Raw genomic sequence first — 21,774 nt, forward strand, 5'->3', positions numbered from 1 at the left:
CGGGGTTGGGCTGTTGTGTTGTGGTCGGGTGCTGTGTCGGGGTTGGGGGTGCCGTGTCGGGGTGTCGAGGAGTCGTGTGGGGGTGCTGTGTCAGGGTCGGGGGGTGCAGTGTCGGGGTCGGGGGTGTCGTGTCGGGGTTAGGGTGTTGTGTCGGGGTCGGGGGTGTCGTCTCAGTGTCGGGGTGTCGTGTCGAGGTCGGGGGTGCCGTGTCCCTATGTCGGGGTGCCGTGTCGGGGTCGGGTGTTGTGTCTGGGTTGGGGTGCTGTGCAGGGGTCGGGGGTGCCGTGTCGGGGTGTCAGGGGTGTCGTGTCGTTGTCGGGTGATGTGTTTGCGTCGGTGGTGTCGTCTCGGGGTCGAGGTGTCATGTCGGGTCGGGGTGTTGGGGTGTTGTGTCGGGGTCGGGTGTCATGTCGGGGTCGGGGTGTCGCGGTTAGGGGGTCGGGGTCGGGATGCAAAATACTCGACCCCTCGGAGACCCTCGACGCCTTTTCCCCTCGACCCCTCGACACCTCGATCCTCAACCCATAGACTCTCGACTCCTTGTCCCCTCGATCCTCGACCCCTCGACCACTCGCCGACCCTCGACCATCAGTGACCCTCTTTTTATACTTTTCCTACTTCTTTTTTTCATCTTCTTCTTTCTTATTCTTCTTCTTCTTGTTCTTCTTCTTCTACTACTTATTGTTCTTTTTTTTCATCTTCTTCTTCCTCTGCTTCTTCTTCTTCTCCCTCTTCTTCTTTTACTTCTTCTTTTTCATCATTCTTGTTTGTATATAAAAATAGAAAAAAACCTAAACTAATTAAACTAAACTAACCTAAACTAAATCTAACCTAAACTAAGCTAAACTAAACTAACCTAAACTAAACTAACCTAACCTAACCTAAACTAAACTAACTTAAAGTAAACTAACTTAAACTAAATCTAAAAAACACAAAAAAAACACAAAAACACACCACGAGGAGGGGGCGCGGGTTGAGGAGGCAGGCCACGGGGAAGGGACGCGGGTTCAGGAGGCCGAGGGGAATGGCGGTCGGCGATGGTGCGGCTCATGCGGCGGAGCGGCGCGGCGCGGCGGGGCAGGGCGGTTGTCGCGGCCTATGTCCTTTGGGCGAGGCGGGCGGGCGGGGCGGGAGGGTGGGCCGGCGACGGGTCGGGCTCTGGGGGGCGGGGCTGGCCGGTGGCGCCCCGGGCACGGGGGCGGCGCGGGTGAGGTGAGGGGAGAGAGGAGGGGTGGGGCACGGGTCGCTGACCATTTTTTAGTTAGGTCAAATTTCTTTGTCGTCTTTTACCGTCCGCTAGCAGACGGCAAAGAGCCTAGCTAGTGGGGTGGGGCTGAGGGGGGTAACGGCCATTAGGTTAGCCACTTTCTTTGCCGTCCGCTAGCAGACAGCATAGAAGTTTTGCCGCCTGCTAGCGGACGGCAAAGAGGGGGGCCGTTAGGTTGTTCTTGTTAGTGGGCCAACCTCCCTCTTTGGCGCCTGCTAGCAGACGGTAAAGCTTCTATGCTGTCTGCTAGCAGACGGCAAAGAACTGGCTGATGACAAACATGATCTTTGTCGTGAGCCCTTTCTTTGCCGTCGGTTTACTGCAAGCTGATGGCAAAGACCTTATTTGCCGTCAGCTAGTAGATGGCAAAGAAATGGCTAATGGCAAAGGTCCTGATTTCAGTAGTGATAGGCAACTCATGTCACGCACGATCCGACAAATACACATAGGTGGCAACTCATGCATGCGACACGCACATTCCTACCATCATATAGTGCAAACACACATATTTCCATTCTTGCAAAGCACAACTTTTTACTTACATATCATCGCGAGAGAGGAATCTAGCACACGCTAGATGGCAGGCGGTGCCGCTATGTAGGGATCGAAAGTAGTGGACAAAGATGCATGGATTACTTCTAAAATGGCTAGATCTAGTTGGAAGGAGATGCTCTACCTAACTAGTGGAGAGGGAGGGAGAGCTAGCTAGTGAGACAAAGGTAGGACTGGGGAAAGGGAAGGAGGGAGAGTCAAATAAAGTGAGGAAAGAAGCTAGCTAGAAAGAGAGGTCATTAATGGAGAAGGTGGATGGTGGCATTAATGGGGAGAGAGACAGGTATGAGAAGGAATAACTAAGTGAGGGAGGTAGAGGAGGGAGAGGGGAAATGGGGAGGGGAGGGAGGGTGGTGAAAAAGGTGGCAACTACGCATAGTAGTTGCGCGGGGTGGATAAAGGCGCTACTGCTAATCTCCATAGCAGTACCGCGTGCCGTTTGCCCGCGCTGCTGCTAAGCGGGGCCCACCTGCTGCCACCAGACACACATAGCGGTAGCGGGGGCAAAATTAACGCTCTACTGCTGCTGCCATAGTAGTAGCGCGGTTTTATACTATGGGGAGCCCCCGTCGGTGGCGATGGGACCTCTTAGCAGTAGCGAGGGTACTGCATGTAGTTGGCCCCCACTACTACTAATTAGCAGTAGCGCGTCCTATGAACCACCGCTTCTGATAAGCAGAGATGAAGGCAACTGGCCAGCCAAATCCATGGCAACTCTGGCTCGGCTATCCTCTCAGTTTCACTAGAGATTCCATGGGTGATACGACCGTTAACATTGAGTTGAATCTTAGTCGGGTTACAAGAAAAACGAAATATACAAGTGAATCGAAGCAATTTATGCACACATAGGGTAGTTGCACTCGGTTACTAGATAAGGCAGTTCAACATAGGAAATGAATAAAGGCGTTGGAAATGCAGTGCATGGGCGCATATCGGTAACTTCAGAAAATTTCCCATACTATTGATAATTTCAGTCCTTCATGGTGTTGTTGAGGAGGCTATCTAGTAGGTTTGAGAAGGGCGTCGATAGATGTGGTTTCTCTGGAACTGGAATGGGGTTGAACGTCCCACCTGGAGAATTTGCCGCAATGGCTTGGAGACCCTAGCATATACACAAGACATAGGGATATTACTGATTAATTAATAAGTAATTATTTTGACTGGAGTTGATCTTACTTGATACATACGTGGTTATATGCGTCCCCGCCGAGAGTAAATGTGTGAACAGGAACTTTGGAGGTGAAGTTCTCGGTTCCATCAAAGAAGTCGCCCTCGTTTATCAATCCATCGGAGAAGAACAAGATGATGCCGTTGCGATAACCGCGGTTGCTGATCATTTTATGAGCCTCGGCAAGGCCTGATCCCATGTTTTTAGCGCAAGTCAACCTACGCCAGTCAAATTTTGTGTAGCCAGTGTCCTTTGTCTCAGCTGGGTCAACTACTTTCATGTCCGACGTGTACGTGTTTGGGGTGGACATGACGTAGATGTAACCCATGCAGCTGTTAGCGAAGTGGGTGAGCTTCTCTTGCACCAACCAAAAGATCCCACCATCCACCGTATACCAGGCAGGGGGCGAGTTAGTGCTGTCAAAGGCATATACAATTACCACGTCCAGTGGCTCCCTTCCTGCAAACAGGTAGGGGCAATTTGTCATTCTCATCAGACATCCTTGTATGCATGTTCTTGATGATCACTCCTAAACTCGAATCGTATTGAATGTCCATACGTATTTATACCTGAAATAGGACTAGGAGGCTTCTCATCATTCTTTGGGATGCCACCAAGGAGGATATCCAGTAGCTTCGAGAAGGGTGCTGATAGTTTTGGCCTTTCTGGAACAGGGGTGGTATGAAACTTCCCACCCGGAGAATTTTCTGCAATGGAGTGGAGAACCTAGCATATATACAATATATTGGATAAATTAAACTTATTATATGACAAGCATGGTTTAGACCGGATTAGATCTGGTTCGATACATACATTGTTATATGCGTCCCCGGCGAGGGTAAATGCATGGACGGGCACTTCAGAAGTGAAGTTCTCGGCTCCATCAAAAAAGTCTCCCTTGTTTATTAATCCATCGGAGAAGAACAAGATGATGCTATTGTGGTGCCCGCAGCTGCTGATCATTTTATGTGCCTTGGCGAGGCCTGATGCCATGCTTTTTGTGCAGGTCGTCCTGTGCCGGTCGAATTTCGTGTACCCAGCTTTTGCATCAGCTGGGTCAACTACTTTCATGTCCCATGTGTACGTGTTAGGGGTTGACATGACGTATATGTAACCCATGCAGCTGCCAGCGAAGTGGGTGAGCTTCTCTTGCACCATCCAAAAGATCCCCCTATCCACCGTGTACCAGGCTGAGGTCGAGTTAGTGGAATCAAAGGCATACACAATCACCACGTCCAGTGGCTCCCTTCCTACAAATAAGTATGGATAATTCATTCTAAAAAGAGTAGAACAATCCATTCGTGTGTGTAATTTTGTAGCATGCAATGTTCTTGATGACCACTCCTTACTTATCGTATTGAATGATCCGTATATACCTGAACTGTCATTGGAAAGCTTCTCCGGAACTTGGAGACCATGATGCCAAGGGTTTCCTCTGTACATACACCAAATAGACACAAGCAACAGCAGAACAAAGCAAATAGACGCCCGCACAGCAAAGCGAATCGTCAGTCTCTGATGCCAAGGCTTCCCTCTGATACCTCCAGGTCCACCTCGAGTGGGAAGGTCTTGTGCACTCCTGGGATTGGGCAAGCTCTGCATGCATGTGTAGATGTAGTGTGTCAACAATTTTAATCCAACAGGGGTGAGATCTAGGTAAAATGAGAACCAGGAACAAAAAAGTGCTCATGTGAACTTGTAAGTGAGCACAAGGTATGAGTCCATTTTTTTTCAAAAAGGAGGATAACCCTCAGCCTCTGCAACAAGCGATGCACAAAACCAACAAGATATGAGTCCTTAACTTTCAAAACAACTTTCGCAACATTTTATGATAACCAAAGGGTGGTTGTGCAGTATGTGTTGCCAGTTGTATTTATATATTGTTACTGATCAAACCATGATTGCTTTTGCGAAGATACTATATTCTTCAATGTAAGATACAATTGAAACCCGTGATTGCTGAATGGATGCATAATGTATGAAATTTTTTGTACCTAAAATTGTTGTAAAAGGCTTGACTAAATTTATGTAGATTTTTAAATGTATACTTATTACGTCTCTGTTCCAGTACAAAAATAATAGTAGGAATGCAAGTGGCAAAGTCTGAGGAGTGCACATTGGCACGGTTTCCCTGGTGTCTTGCTTCTGAAAAAAACATGTAAAATACGTCAATTGCCAATAGCATTACACGACGGCCTTTCATGTGCCTCGGTTGGTTCTCGATCTGTGTGCCAACAGAAGGTATATCATCGCTATTTATTTTTTCACTTTTTGGGCACATATTAATGTTGGATATAATCACAAGCCATCAAATTTTCTTTGAAGCATTTAGCGATAATTTCCTATGCAAACAAATGATGCGCACAGTACCTCGCCGTCAGGAATCACCGGTGCCAAAAGAGTTCTGCCCTTCCTCTTATTGTTGGGATACTGAAACCAAATGAAAATTAAACACATGCATTGGCCACAAAGGGAACGTGATGCATGCATCAGAATGCTGTAATTCATACCATGTAAACACCTATCGAAAAGAGATGGCTACCAGATCTACCATGGAACGCCACGATGCTGCTGCCCTCGTCAGCCATGAACTTGAGAGGAGCTGCTGCCACATTTTGATGATTAGGATTTCCGAAAGGTCCGTAGGTTCTGACGTTCGTGACAAATGTAAGGGACGTCACAAGCAGGTTTTCAAAATGACTCCCGTAAGCTCCAGATACTTCCTCTACAAACTCCGAAGGGCTGAAGCGGATCTGCAAACAATACACCAAGAAATGAACAGAATTCTACCAAGTGATGCCATAATTATTGTTATGACAGTTCACCACAAATCTAGATTATGAAGAACACCACACATGCACAACAAAGCAAACAAACACACCGTTTCAGTTTTGTGGTAACTGTGTTGTTCGCCCCAAGGACCTACATGTTGCTTCTCCCCATATTGGTCAATGTAAGAAAACGAGAAGGCGTCGATTAACCCTTGGTAGCTAATCGTCAGACTATGCAGACGCCAAGGATGTTCTTTGATGTCAACAACTTCACCTCCACTTCCACCTCTTGATTCACTCTTAGTGGGAATGGGCAAGCTCTGCATTCATATGTAGATGCAGTATGTGAGAAATTTTTCATCCAACAGGGGTGTACATGAAATTGAGTAAAAACTACAGAAGATTTTGCATATGTAGAATGTGCTCAAATAAACCTGTAAGTGAGCACGACATACGGGTATATCTTTCATACTTTCACAACAACTTTCGAAACATTTCATGAGAATTCCATGTGCAAGCCAAAGAATGGGCACACAGTATGTGTTGACACTTGACAATTGTACTAATATATTCTTAGGAGCAATGCTACACGCGCGGACATATTTTTACGGGATCAACGGGGGGTGCTCAGGTTTGGTAGTTTGATTGGATAAAAATCAGCATGTGGGGCCCACCCCCACTTAAAATTAGGGGGGGGGGAGAAGATTTTGTTATGGAAACGTCCGTAAACACCCCGTATTAGTCCGTTGATGTAGAATTATTGTATTCTTAGCCATCATACCTCGTCCACATGAAATTCTGCGTGATTCCTCCATTCCGCCAGAAACCTTTTTTCTGTCTTCTGCATGGCAGCCAAAATTTCTGCTACAGTGGGTCTATTCTTTCTATTAAGATCCACACATTTTATTGCTATTTTGATGCATGTCTCCACTTGATCTAATTCTGCTGATGGGAATGGTGATGTTGTTGCATTTATCCGTCCGCGCCAATTTGTAATTACCTAGCGAATCAGAATACAAAGATATATCTGAAGAAGTAGAATATAGTTTAAATACTCTATAAATGTTAGATGTGCAATTTTTCTCTAAATGAAAATTTTTCTTGATAAATTATCTTACCTGCTCAATAAATAATTCCTGTGGGTCATCACCCATTGCACTGAAAATTTTGTAGCCTATACGTCCAGCCATTATCTCTATGATTATAATCCCTAAACTGTAAACATCATTCTTAGGTGAGATCACCCTTTTAGACTTGAACTCTGGTGCCATATAATACCTTCATAATATCGCAAATATTTAGCTCAAATTTAGTAAAAAGGTAAAAACTTCTATTCAATCACATTAGAAAGGAGTGTATTTCGGATGAGGCACTGCACGGTCCACTTACTCTGTTCCTGTAGTTGTATTTGTGATACGGGTTTTATTGAAGGACGTTGACAATCCAAAGTCTGCAACTTTTGCCCCCATGTACTTATCCAGTAGTATGTTCCCGGGTTTTAGATCCAGGTGAAGAACTCGTGATCCATATCCCTTGTGAAGGAAATTTAAAGCTTCACATGTCCCCTCTATTATATTGTAACATGTCGGCCAGTCATGGTCACGAGATTCTTCAGCATAGGTAGAACAATAGAGTATGAGTCAATTCTAAATTAAGGATTTGGTCAAGCACGAAGGGAATAGTCTGAACTTTGAGCATCTTACCATTAAGGTGATTTTCTAGGCTTCCTCCCTGCAGGTACTCAAAGCAGAGAATTCGGCATATGTGATGAGCAAACTGCAAAACACCTTTGTACTCTACATATTTGTGTTGTGTTTCGTAACAATAGCCAACTAACCGTACAATATTTGGATGTTTGATCTTTATAAGCTTATCACATTCATTCTCAAAATGCTTGTTGTCAAGTGTTTGCACATCATAAAACTTTTTCACAGCAATGTCTTCTCCATTGTAAATTCCCTGTTAGACAGAACTAATTGACATTAATACTCAATATTAGCTTCTTTACAGTGTGATATATTTAGCTAGGAAAGCTATTGACTATATCTAAGATTCTAAGTATCTAACTGAGCAGTTTTTTCTGCTACAAAACGGGCATTGGTGCAAGTGAACACTTCATGTGTAACCTGCTGACATGTGTAAACTGCAAAACGGGAAGTATAGTGGGTTCTACGTCTCGATGTAGTCTTGAGACAAAGGTTCAGACATGCTTTTATGTATTTTTTCAGTTTTCCTTCCGATGTCCACAAATCTTTTTTTTTACCCGTGATGTGTACAAATCATAAGATGCTGCTTGTGACACGTTAACAGTATCAAGGGGCAAATCTTAAGATGCTGCTTTTGTGTGTGCGCCTGTGTATGTGCGCGCGCGTGTGTGAACTAACGAGATTGTTTTATTGTGATAACATTGGAGATTTGGTGAAAGGCTGCCCTGGAAAGTGTCACGTCTCTTCATCTTGTAATTGATACTTGAATATGAGCTTGCTTAGCTTCCCGGTACTATACAGACAAATGCACTAAAAACATGCAAGAATAAAATGGTGTGCTTCTAGCGGTTGTACATTTTTTTGGAACTGAAAAGAAAAGATATTTGACTGGACTCGAGACCTTTATGTATTTTTCTACTACCTCCGTCCTGAAAGGTAAGACATTTTTTGATACTATGATAGTGTCAACCAACGTCTTACATTTTGAGACGGAGGGAGTAAATGGTAAATTATACCTTGTAGACCAACGCAAATCCACCCTGGCCAATTTTTCTCTCCTCGGAGAAATTCTCCGTGATGCGCTCTAAAAGTGCAAATGGCATATGTGTCGGCCCCATTTCTCCGTTAAGTATACTCTCCAGCACAGCTTCATCCCCCATTCTAGTACCACGGTGTTATCTGGAAATAGGGCATGGTAAAATTAGTTTGCTTGAGAGTTGACTGAAAAAATGTTGAAATTGCACAAGTCTAGAAAACTGCTACCTAGTAACTTGCTAGAAACCACGGAAAAAATGTTGAAACTTAGCCGAGAAACCGACATTTCTGGCATAAACTGAAAATTAAGTGAGGCAAATTGATGAGTTAAACGTCTCTACTGCCAACTAGCTCTGTAAACTGAACTCAAGTACTCCCTCCGTTACAGAATATAAGTAGACTTAGAGATTTGAATACGAATATAGTACATATGAAGCAAAATGAGGGAATCTACAATCTAAAATAAATCTATATACATCCATCCGCATGTAGTTTGTATTGAAACGTCTAAAGGACTTATGTTTACAAACAGATGGAGTGGTACTGAATAAGGTACCGAACCAACAAATTTACCATGCGGCAGTTATTTCCATGGGAAAAAGATTTACTCCATGTGCTCCAAAAAGCAGCTGAAAGCATGTTTTTCATTGGAAGCTTGCCGATGAACACATAGCTCGAATTTACATCATATTATTCATGCACAGGCTCAAGTGACGCAGAAAACTGCCTACAACAAATCATGCACTCCACATAATCGACAGGGAGGAGCATATAATCAACAAAAGGAACCAACACTTCCAGGCTTCCAACCCCGCAGCAAAAAACACACAAGCTGCACCCTCGATCTGAAAAGTTGTTGAAATACAGCTCGTTCCCATAATTAATGGAGAGCTACAGACTAGTGTTCTGAACCAAATCTATATGTTGCCTGCTGTGAAGATAAACAATTTTGTTCAGGATATAAATGGCCGGAAAAAAATAAAACAAAAGAAACCATAAGCAGCACCACAAACATGAAAATAGAACACAAGAAGGACACTACCCAGCAGCAGCACAAAAGCTATATATGTTACAGCTAGTAGTCAAACACAAAGGTACCTCCTTCTTGGAGACCTGGACTTGTAGCTTGAGGAAACCAAAGCTATGACTGCTTCTTCCCCGGCCGTCAACGATGAAGCCCCATCCAAAGGAGACGACGGAGGGAGAGCAGTCCCGTTGGCTGTCGTCAGTCACGAGCGGGGAGAGTGGTTGCTTTGCTTGTCGTGTTCACTGGCCGTCTCCCTTTTGCTGCGCACATGCAAACGACAGTACCACTGACTTTTCCACGATGGGACAAAACAGGTTGGGCAGTTCATTCTTGTCCTGTTCTTTGTTTTCTTGTAGGTGTGCTCACCAAACGTAACAAAACAAATAAAATAAAGCTTAACTAATACTCCCTCCGTTCCTAAATATAAGTCTTTTTAGAGATTCCAACAAGTGACTACATACGGAGCAAAATAAATGAATCTATACTCTAAAATATGTCTAAATACATCCGTATGCTGTAGTCCATTTGAAATGTCTAAAAAGACTTATATTTAGGAACGGAGGGAGTAGTGTATAAGCAGTGAAATCCTCATCGTCAGCCATGGCGTCGATGTCGGGGAACTAGTGGAAGCATATGACGAGGCGGAAGCCGCGTCGTTAGCCTGGTCTTCTGGAGGGTATGATCTGTTCATTCCGGGCAGATGACCGGTTCGGTTAGGACTACAGCTAGGGTTCGGCCATGACGGGCATTCAGGCAACACATGGCTTCCCTACGCGACGAGGGCGGGCGGTCGACTCCTGCTCTTGACGGCGATCTCACATCCGGCTATGGCGGGTCAAGGGAATGGGCCGCCACCGCCTCCTCACCCTCCGCCGCCGACAACCAGACCGGACGTGCGGCAACAGCAACTAACCCAGGTCGGTGATGGGCGGGTGACTGCTTCTGCTCCTGTTGGCCAGGGAACGGGACGCTGACTTTATGGCTTTATGGCTTTTAAATCCCATCGCGCTACCTCAGTTACACCCCCCCTAGACAGCTCTAGGATCAGTTTGGTGAGGGTGACACGCGGGGTGATGACTGAGGAGCAGGTTCTGCAATAGCTGAGGAGGTTGGTCTCCAAGAGTTTTCGGTGGTCTCTTGTGCGTCTCGATGCAGGAGTTCGGAGTGGATTTTCCCAGGAGGGAGGATCTTGCTCATCTTCTGGAGTTTGGTTTCAGCAGGGTGCCAAACAACACATGCGTTGTTGAGATTGATGAATGGAAAAGACAGGAGCCAAAGGCAACACCGCTGCATAAGATTTGGGTCAGATTCTCAGGGGCGCCGTCGATGCCTCTGAATGATTTTTTGGTTACCTGGAGTTTGGGCTCACTCATAGGCAAGACTGAGCAGGTGGATATGCCATTCACTCCGGACTAATGGTATAGCAAGATTACTTGTTGGTGTTCTGGACATTGAGCATGTGCCGGGTTCTAGGCCATTGACCTATGAGGATATGATGTATGACAATGACCCAGAGATCATCATTGGGCACATCGTCTGGTTTCTCTTGATCTTCAACAGCTTCCCCCGTTGCAGCATCTCCGTATTCAGGGGGCACATAGTTGTCATCGTCCTCTTCTTCGCTGTCTTCCATCATAACCCCTATTTCTCCGTGCTTGGTCCAAACATTATAGTGTGGCATGAAACCCTTATAAAGCAGGTGGGTGTGAAGGGTTTTCGAGTCAGAGTAAGACTTCGTATTCCCACATATAGGGCATGGACAACACATAGAACCATTCTGCTTGTTTGCCTCGGCCACTTCGAGAAAATTATGCACGCCCTTAATGTACTCCGAGGTGTGTCTGTCACCGTACATCCATTGCCGGTTCATCTGAGTGCATTGTATATAATTAAGTGTGTCAAAAACCATTACAGAACATCATGAATAGATAATTAAGTCACGAAATTAATAAAAGTTCATCATCACATTAAAACCAAAGTACATACATAGTTCTCATTGAACAACATATAGCTCTCCAGAGCATCTAATTAATTAAACCATACATTGAAACTATGTAAAACATTTCAATGCGAAAACAAATGCGATCATAATCGCAACCAAGGTAACAATTGATCCAACAACATAATGATACCAAGCCTCAGTATGAATGGCATATTTTCTAATCTTTCTAATCTTCAAGCTCGATGACATCCGCAATATGCAACTCCAATATCATCATCTCCTCCTCAATTTTTTTATTTTTTCCTTCAAGAAATTGTTTTCTTCTTCAACTAAATTTAACCTCTCGACAATAGGGTCGGTTGGAATTTCTGGTTCACATACCGCCTAGATCTATATCACGTTGGTCGGCATAATTGTCATAAACAATAAATGAACCAAATAGTTATAAAAGATAATATATACCACATCCGAATCATAGACAGGACGAGGGCTGACGGGGGCGGATACCAAAACCATCGCACTATGTAATAAGAAGCAATAATAAAAGTAAGAAAATTATACAAGTATCTATCTAAACACATAAGTAAGAATTTTTTCCTTTCAGAAAGAAGATAAGAAGAAGAGGCTCACCATGTGGTGCCAGCGACGAGATCCGCGCGGGCGATCGACGGCGGTGAAGAAGGGGACGGGACGTGACAGACTGCTAAACCTAGACAAATATTGAGGAAAATGGAGCTTGGAGGTCGAGCTTGGAGAAGAGAAAGCTTAAGTAGTGTGGCTCGGGCATTCCATCGAACACCTCATGTGCATAGGAGGTGAGCTAGAGCACCACAAAGCCCTCCCCTCGCCGGCCAGAAAAAACAGAGTAGTATGGAGTGCTCTACTCGTCGGCGAGGGGGTATATATAGGCACATCATTGCTCCCGATTTGTGGCTTGAACCGGGACTAAAGTACACCCTTTGTTCCTGGTTCAAACCACCAACCGGGACCGATGGTGGTGGGCCAGGAGCGAGGCCCATTGGTCCCGGTTCATCCCACCAACTAGGACCAAAGGGGCCAGACGAACAGGGAACAATGCCCCCACGAGGCCCAGTATGCCTCCCAAACCGGGACCAATGCCCCCATGGGTCCTGGTTCGTGACTGAACCAGGACTAATGGCCTTATATGGCCTGAACGAAAGCCATGTTTTCTATTAGTCGAAGACGAAGTTGACGAAGCGCCGCACCAGGCTTGCCAGGCCCGGGGACACGTCGTGGACGAAGGCACGCGGCGGTGTTGCCAGCACCGGCCATGTGTAGACTGGGACCTGCACGAGCTGTACGCCATGTCGAAGAAGTCAGAGAGACCAGCAGAGAAAGACTCAACGACGGGCGCCAATCGGCGCGGGGCCAATGTCGCCCGCGGTTGTCGGAGTAGATGAAGCGGTCGGGGTAGATGACGGCGACGCTGGCGACGGGCTGGTGCTGGACAAAGACTAAGGGGGTGGACGGGCGGCTGTAGCGGCTACAGGGGTAGCGGCGGCGGCGGCCGAAGAAGAGCGGCAGCGGCGGCCTGACGGCGGCGGCGGCGGCTAGGTTAGGTGCGCGGTGGCGATGCTCGAAGTACGCGAAGAACCCTGACAGCGTGACGAAGACCGGCGCGGACGGTGGCGTTCCCGCGCCAAGGGAGACGACGCGACCCATACCACAGGATGTCGACGCGCGGGGACGGCAAAGTGGACTGCGGGCCACGGCACTACGGCCTGAAGGGGTGACGCAGCGGCGGCGGGCAGGTCGGGGCAACGGAAGGAAGACCTCGGAGCGGTAGCGGGGACCACGGACCGCGGCGCTACGGCCCAAAGGGGCAGTGCAACCCCGGAGACGGCCTCGGGGCGGCGGCTGGGACAGCGTATCGCAGCATTACGGCCCGTAGGGGCAACGCAGAGGCGGCGCGCGAGTCGATGCAGCTGCGAGGAGAACCACGGGGTGGTGGCGCTGCGGCCTGACGGGGCGACACAACGGCATCCCGTTGCTCGATCGGTGGAGGGGCGCGCTGAACTCCGGGACGATCTTCACGGGACCTGTGGAGCCGCGCGTAACCGACGGGCTAGGTCGGTCGCACGGCGTAGATGAGGCGGATTGCGGCGGCGAGCGGGTGATCAAGCCGATTGCGCGCGAGGTCGGGGACGCCGCTCGGTGGAGGCAGGGTGGCGGCGGAGTCCGAGATGAGGCCGGCGACGATGGACGGCGTGGGACGTCGTGCGGACGAGCTTGTCAGCACCGGCACTTGGGCTGCCAAAGCAGCGCCGGCGCCCGGGCAGCAAGGCCCGAACGACTAAGGGAGCAGCGGCGCCCGAGTTGAGGCAGCCGACGAGCCTGACGCAGCCGTCCGGACGCAGCCGAGGACGAGGTCGGCGAGGTAGACCGCCGGGCCGCCGTGCAGACGCGGCGGAGGCGGGTGACGTGGATCGATTGGCGGGCCGACGCGCGAGCGACGACTATGATTGGCCGCCGCATGGCGCGAGGCCGCCGGGTGTGGGCGATGCAGGTGTCCCGGTCGGAGCTGGGCGGTGACGGCCTTGAGGGCTGCCTGTCGCGCGAGGCCGCCGGGTCGGTGAAGTAGCGGCTGGTCGCGCCAGTGTCGGAGTAGAGGCGCGGGGTATCGACGGCGGCGGCAGGCCATGCAAACCGATCAAGCATAGATCGGAAAACCAAAAAAAACGCCGATCAAAACGACCAGCGAGAGAGCGAAAAAACCCGGAGCAAGGGCTCGGGAAAAAGACTCTCTAGGGCGGGCGGCCAACACGGCCGGCGGACGAACCCTAGGTACGGGCGGCGCGGCCCCCCGCGGCGGTCATGGAGGCCGACCGCCCCGGGGGCGGCGCGCGGGTGCGGAAGCGGCGACGGCTAGCGTTTAGGATCGAGATAAGGCTGATACCATGCTAGAAAGGAGAGAGGGATTTGGTGAAATAGTTGTTGTATTGGTTGAGCCTCATGGACACATACATAGAAGTACAATGATCTACTTGAAGTACAAGACAAGCCAGAACAAATTCTAATCTATCTCGTCTTTCCTAATAATCACGATACTCAGCGCTGCTCACCAGAGGTATCAGCAGGGAAGCCATGTGAGTTGGTCGTCGCGGATGGGTGCTCAGTTGAGTTGGCATCAGTACAGGAAGAACCAATATGAATAAAATAGGTTGTGTCTCACGCGCCAAAATATCGGCCATGTATGTATATTGATTCTCGGTATTTCAAAGCCACATAGATGGCAGAGCCTGAGATCATTTAAGCATTAATACTGTGTTGCAGGCCAGCATCAGCATGGTCCAATATGAGATTCTTGTCTTGAATCAAAAGAATGTACTCCTACTAGCAAGGAGTATATATATAATCATTTGGACGTGAAACAGATACCTGGAAAGAAACACACAAACATCCTTGAGAGGGGTAGTACGAGTTTTGCTAGTACAGAGAGACCAAAGAGATTATTCAGATCAATGCAGCCATATAGGGCAGGATTAATTATTGAGTTACAAATTATTGCCGCATAGCGGATGGACCATCCACTAACTGAACTTAACTGAGCCGTCTTGTGCTTCAACTCCCTTTCTTCAGTGAAACTTTGGATCAACAAGTACTCAGGAGGTTGCATATATAAAGAAAGAAATTAAAGGTTCAACTTCAGCGTGGCACTTACCACTAACTAACTAGCAGTGGCCACTATATATCTTCTGTAGAAGAAGCGCGCACGCAAAGGTTTCTGTTTCTTCTCAGTATCTGTTTGTTGCAGTTGTTGGCTTGAACGGTACGCTGCAAGACCTTAATTTAATTGTAAACAGTTGTATCTCGTTACCATGCTCATGTATGTGTTGGGTTCAACTGAGGTTGATGCAGAGCAACAACACCCGGCTCACCCTTTGTAAAAAAAATCAATTGGCGGGTGGCCACATTTGCTCGCCACTGGTGGCTGTATAGCAGTGGTGGGCGGTATTCTCGCCCGCCACTGTTACTCGTCCAAAGTAAAGTAGCAGTGGTGGGACCCAGACCTCACCCACCACTAATGTCACCCCACCAATAAGCAGTTTCATGTTCAGGTTTGACTGTACTAGTGTTTAAAAGTAGTGGAAGCAGTAAGCAAGTATTAATTTCAGCACATACTTAGTATCTACTATCGCAGTGTGATATGTTGTGTTTACTGTCAAACCCTAAACCCTAAACCTAACTGTAAAGCAAAAAAAATTCCTGACAGGAACTCCAACATGTTCAACTACTTGGTGAGCTAAAGAAAATTCCACTCACTGAACACTTCCATTTTTATGCAAGAAACCGTGCCTTCTCGAAGATTGTGTAACATTTTACATTGACAGATTTCACCCTATTATTATTATTATTATTATTATTATTATTATTATTATTAGGGGTAGCCATCGGCTGTGTGCCTGTGGGCTTTTTTTAGGGGATATTCTTCTTTCTTTCTTGAATGAAGAATAACGTAATTAGTAACTTTTTTGTGCTGTGCCCAGCCAAATATTCCATCTACGAGTTAAAGGTTGAAAATAGACTTGTTCTCACACGTATGCCTATCACGGCAAAATCATCTGCCAAATCAAGTTTTCAAACAAGATTGTTAAACGTTTGTGTAATGGCCATTCTTATTCGTGCCATTTATTGAAAGACCTAATCTATTGATGCCCAGTTCTATCATCAATCAAAGCCCAAAAGTTCCTCACACTACCTCTTTTATTGGCCCAGCCGCCACTACTGGCTCACCATATCCGTCGGATGCCGATCCAACGATCAAGAGCACGCGCGCGTTGATCAACCCCCCCTCCCCCCGGCGAACCCAACCTCACTTCTCCTCCCACGCCACAGTGACGAACACGAGAACCTTATTCCATCTTCGGGGAGCCGCCGCCGTCCCGCCTTCCTGAGCAGGACACACCCCTAACAAAACTCAAAGAAACATCTAAGAACGAAGCCCTCCCACCGACAAAGTCAGGATCCATCGCATCCTCATGGCCCTAAGAGCATCTCCAGCCATTCTGCCACCCAGTGCGCCGAAAAAGAGCGGCCTGGGGATGCGCCGGCGATAAACTCGGGGATGGGGGCGGTTCGGCACCCAGCCGTCGCCCCTAGGTACCGATTTCAGCCCAGCTTTCGGCCCAAATATGTCCAAAAACGGCCCGATATCTGCGTGAATCGGCCCATATTCGACGCGGTTCGGCGTGTTTTGACGTGAATTTTTGCGTACAAATAGAAATAAATTAGTTCGTCACATAGTTTGGCGTGTTTCGGCGTGTTTCGTCACATAAACCAAATAGTTCAACAAATAGTTCACGCCGTCAAATATTTCAACAAAATAGTTCAATACAAATTATATAGTTTAAAACTCAAGTTTCATCACACGTCATTCCAAGCCTCGCCCTTGAGCCTCCATAGGTGCTCCACCAGATCGTGTTGCAGTTCTTGATGCACCTGTGGGTCTCGGATCTCCTGGCGCATATTGAGGTAGTAAGTCCAGTTTGCCGGTAGCTGGTGATCAACTTGGCAAGAGGACCCTGCTTGTAATATGGTTCAGTGTCAAACAATGGCTCTTCCTGCTCGCTCTCAATGATCATGTTGTGCAAGATGACACAGCAAGTCATGATCTCCCACATTTGATCTTTCGACCAGGTCTGAGCGGGGTACTGGACAACAGCAAATCGAGATTGGAGCACACCAAATGCCCGCTCGACATCCTTCCTGCAAGCCTCCTGAATCTTTGCAAACCAGGCGTTCTTGCCTCCTGGCACAGGGTTTGAGATGGTCTTCACAAATGTCGACCATCTCGGATAGATGCTGATGTCTACTACACAACCTTCTTCTTGTAGACGTTGTTGGGCCTGCAAGTGCACAGGTTTGTAGGACAGTAGCAAATTTCCCTCAAGTGGATGACCTAAGGTTTATCAATCCGTGGGAGACGTAGGATATAGATGGTCTCTCTCAAACAACCCTGCAACCAAATAACAAAGAGTCTCTTGTGTCCCCAACACACCCAATACAATGGTAGATTGTATAGGTGCACTAGTTCGGCGAAGAGATGGTGATACAAGTGCAATATGGATGGTAGATAAAGGTTTTTGTAATCTGAAATAATAAAAACAGCAAGGTAACTAATGATAAAAGTGAGCGTAAACGGTATTGCAATGATAGGAAACAAGGCATAGGGTTCATACTTTCACTAGTGCAAATTCTCTCAACAATAATAACATAGATAGATCATATAAAAATCCCTCAACATGCAACAAAGAGTCACTCCAAAGCCACTAATAGCGGAGAACAAACGTAGAGATTATGGTAGGGTACGAAACCACCTCAAAGTTATTCTTTCGGATCGATCTATTCAAGAGTTCGTACTAGAATAACACCTTAAGACACAAATCAACCAAAACCCTAATGTCACCTAGATACTCCATTGTCACCTCAAGTATCCGTGGGCATGATTATACGATATGCATCACACAATCTCAGATTCATCCAACCAACACAAAGTACTTCAAAGAATGCCCCAAAGTTTCTACCGGAGAGTCAAGAAAACGTGTGCCAACCCCTATGCATAGGTTCATGGGCGGAACCCGCAAGTTGGTCACCAAAACATACAACAAGTGGCACGTGATATCCCATTGTCACCACAGATAAACACGGCAAGACATACATCAAGTGTTCTCATCATAAAGACTCAATCCAATAAGATAACTTCAAGAGGGAAACTCAATTCATCACAAGAGAGTAGAGGGGGAGAAACATCATAAGATCCAACTACAATAGCAAAGCTCGCGATACATCAAGATCGTGTGAAGTCGAGAACACGAGAGAGAGAGAGAGAGATCAAAAACATAGCTACTGGTACATACCCTCAGCCCCGAGGGTGAACTACTCCCTCCTCGTCATGGAGAGCGCCGGGATGATGAAGATGGCCACCGGTGATGGGTTCCCCCCTCCGGCAGGGTGCCGGAACGGGCTCCCGAGAGGTTTTTGGTGGCTACAGAGGCTTGCGGCGGCGGAACTCCCAATCTATCTTGATATTCGATGTTTTTAGGGTACGTCAGCTTATATATGCGAAAGAAGTCGGTCGGGAGGTGCTCGAGGGGCCCACGAGACAGGGGGCGCGCCCTCCTATCTCGTGGCTTCCTCGAGGATCTTCTGACGTGAACTCCAAGTCTCCAGGATCAAATTCTTCCAAAAAATCACGTTGCCGAAGGTTTCATTCCGTTTGGACTCCGTTAGATATTCCTTTTCTTCGAAATACTGAAACAGGCAATAAAACAGCAATATAGGCTGGGCCTCCTGTTAATAGGTTAGTCCCAAAAGTAATATAAAAGTGTATAATAAAGCCTGTAATCATTCAAAACAGATAATAAAATAGCATGAATGCTTCATAAAATAGCATTCAAAACTTCTCACGATAAAGTAACAAGCAATTCACATGTTAAAGCATAGACCATAAACTTTCTTGAAAACTAGCAAACTTCATTCTCAGTCATCAAACAATTGCAATTCACCTTATTTTCAGGAATAGCAAACTCCACATACTCAACTATCATATAGTCTTCTACAATTGCTAACACTCACGCAATACTAATGGTTATGGAGTTTCAATAGGACACTGAGAAAGATAGGGGCTTATAGTGTTGCCTCCCAACGTATTCACCTTTGGGTGATGTCAACAATAATAGTTCATGCTAACTTACATCCAATTGGATATATATATCAGGATCACCCCAACACAAAGTGCTTGCCAAAGGATAAAATGAAAAAGGGAAAGGTGAAGATCACCTTGACTCTTGCATAAAAGTAAAAGACATAAAGTAAAAGATAGGCCCTTCGCAGAGGGAAGCAGAGGTTGTCATGCGCTTTTAGGGTTTGATACACAAAATCTTAATGCGAAAGAACGTCACTTTATACTGCCCCTTGTATATGGACCTTTATTATGCAATCCGTCGCTTTTATTGCTTCCATAACAAGATCGTACAAAGCTTATTTTCTCCGCACTAATAAGTCATGCATATTTAGAGAGCAATTTTTATTGGTTGCACCGATGACAACTTACTTGAAGGATCTTACTCAATCCATAGGTAGGTATGGTGGACTCTCATGGCAAAACTGGGTTTAAGGATATTTGGAAGCACAAGTAGTATCTCTACTTGGTGCAAGGAATTTTGGCTAGCATGAGGGGGAAAGTCAAGCTCAACATGTTTGAATGATCCATGACAATATACTTTAACTGAGATGTCGGAAAACATAAACCATTACGTTGTTTTCCTTGTCCAACATCAACTCTTTAGCATGTCATACTTAATGAGTGCTCCCAATTATAAAAGATGTCTAGGATAGTGTATTTATATATGAAATCTCTCTTCCTTCAATATTCTTTCATGAATTGTTCAAATGACCAATACAATGCTTGCTAACCTTCAATAAATTTACAACCTCTACTTCTTAGATGTGAAGTCATAACTCCCCATGGGATAAGAAAATGAGACATATATAATTTCAGATTTATGACAATCAACTCATTCAACAATTTACTCATACACTACTAGAAAAATGCTTATAGGTAGACATTTAGCAGTAGCGTTGGTTAGATACCCCTCGCTACTGCTATTTAGCAGTAGCACCGGCCAGCAGCAGCGCTACAAGCGCACATTAGCAGTAGCGCTGGATTTCACGGCCAGCACTACTGCTAATGGGCCACGCTCTCGGCCCCCCGTTGCAGCTTTAGCTATAGCGCTGGGCCCCCTCCCCCGCGCTGCCGCTAAGCCCACCTCTTCCTCACGCGCCGGCCCGCGCACCACCCCTCTCCCCTCACTCACACTCACACGCTCACACCACCAGATCGAATCCCTAAGTCGTCCCCCGATCCGGTCGCCGTCCCCGCGTCCTACTCCGGCCGCCCTCCCCCGCGCCGGCCCTCGTCCCCTGCCGGTCCCCCCCCCCCGCACCAGCCCTCCTCCCCTGCCGGCCGCCCCCCGCACCGGGCCTCCTCCCCTGCCGGCTGCCCCCCCCCCCCGCACTGGCCCTCCTCCCCTGCCGGCCGCCCCCCGCACCGGCCATCCTCCCCCGCCGACCCCCCCCCCCCCCGCGCCGGCCCTCCTCCACCGAGAGAGGTACTCCTCCCTCCTTCCTCCTCCTTCCTCCTCCTTCCTCCCTCCCTAGTTATAGTTATTAGAGAGTAGTTAATTATTTTGAATCCTAGTTGAAAAAATGTAGGTTCTTAGAATAATGTAGGTGTTTTAGTTAAATTTGTAGGTGTTTTAGTTAAAAATGTAGGTTCTTAGAATAATGTAGGTGTTCTTAGAATAATGTAGGTGTTCTTAGAATAATGTTGGATTTGTTTTAAGTGTATTTAAAAGAGTTTTATGTGTTTTAGTTGTTTTAGGTGTAGTTAACAGAATTTTAGGTGGTTTAGTTGTTTTAGGTGTGGTTAACAGAATTTTAGGTGTTTTAGTTGTTTTAGGTGTAGTTAACAGAATTCTAGGTATTTTTTTAGTTAAAGCAATTGTTGTTATTTTTTTAGTTCAATCAATTTTTCCTGTTATATGCAAATTTGCAGTGGACATGTCGATTCGTTTACGTTCTGGCAACTTTCAGGCGCTTGATTGATCCTGTTTTTAGCAAAGGTCATGCCAAATTTTGCTAAGTGTTTATTAATTTTGTTTTCATAATTAAGCATTTTGTTCTCAACGTCGACGATGCCTATCCCGCATCCTCGTCGTCGACTCGGCGGAGGACTCCTGGTTGAGCCGAGGGGCCATGTCCGGGACTGGGCTCCGCCGGGCTGGTACTGGGTTGTGCTACCTTCTGGTGAGCGCAGCTTAGTGAGGAGCCAGCCCGTCGTCGACCCGGAGCTTCTTTGGTGGCGGTCACGTGGGCCTGCATCGGTGGAGAGGCTTGAGTCCCCCGCGCAGGTGGTACAACACCGTGTCACGGAGGAGAACGCGCACGTCCAGCGCTACTTGGTTGCGTTGGCGAACGGCCGGTTCTCCAATACCTGGCAGTTTCTTTGGGGATCTCACCGGAGCTATGATCCGGTGATGGTTCCTTCTCTTTGGGTGTCCACCGCGGCACACTGAACCTAGAGGAGCCATTATTCGAGATGTATTAGTGATATTATATGATGATCTTTGCTACAAACTACTATATATGTATTCGATGATGGCTTATTAATTACCTATTAGTTATTTGCTTATTGAATGCAAAAGATGAGCGCGGTTTGTGCTACAAACTACTATATATGTATTCATGATGGATTATATGATGATCTTTGCTACAAACTACTACA

At 46.9% G+C, this 21,774-nt stretch overlaps 1 protein-coding gene across 2 annotated transcripts; it reads right to left on the reverse strand.

Moving 5' to 3' along the window:
• Positions 1-2,577: 2,577 nt before the first annotated feature.
• Positions 2,578-9,775, reverse strand: LOC123170075 (uncharacterized). 2 transcript variants are annotated; one of them, XM_044587920.1, is made up of 14 exons: positions 9,598-9,775; positions 8,481-8,643; positions 7,462-7,717; positions 7,148-7,367; positions 6,877-7,036; positions 6,540-6,758; positions 5,869-6,078; positions 5,498-5,740; positions 5,358-5,417; positions 4,364-4,583; positions 3,801-4,177; positions 3,557-3,713; positions 3,007-3,446; positions 2,578-2,921 (listed from the first exon to the last, which is right to left on the reverse strand). In XM_044587920.1, the coding sequence occupies exons 2-14, from the start codon at positions 8,622-8,624 to the stop codon at positions 2,790-2,792; spliced, it is 2,838 nt and encodes a 945-aa protein (XP_044443855.1). In that variant the 5' UTR covers positions 8,625-8,643; positions 9,598-9,775; the 3' UTR covers positions 2,578-2,789. The 2 variants fall into 2 exon arrangements, with proteins under 2 accessions (XP_044443855.1, XP_044443853.1); XM_044587918.1 differs by having other exon boundaries at positions 3,801-4,237.
• Between the last annotated feature and the right edge of the window lie 11,999 nt (positions 9,776-21,774).

This window comes from Triticum aestivum, chromosome 7D (assembly GCF_018294505.1).
Source record: "Triticum aestivum cultivar Chinese Spring chromosome 7D, IWGSC CS RefSeq v2.1, whole genome shotgun sequence".
In the NCBI taxonomy this organism is placed as follows: Eukaryota; Viridiplantae; Streptophyta; class Magnoliopsida; order Poales; family Poaceae; genus Triticum; species Triticum aestivum.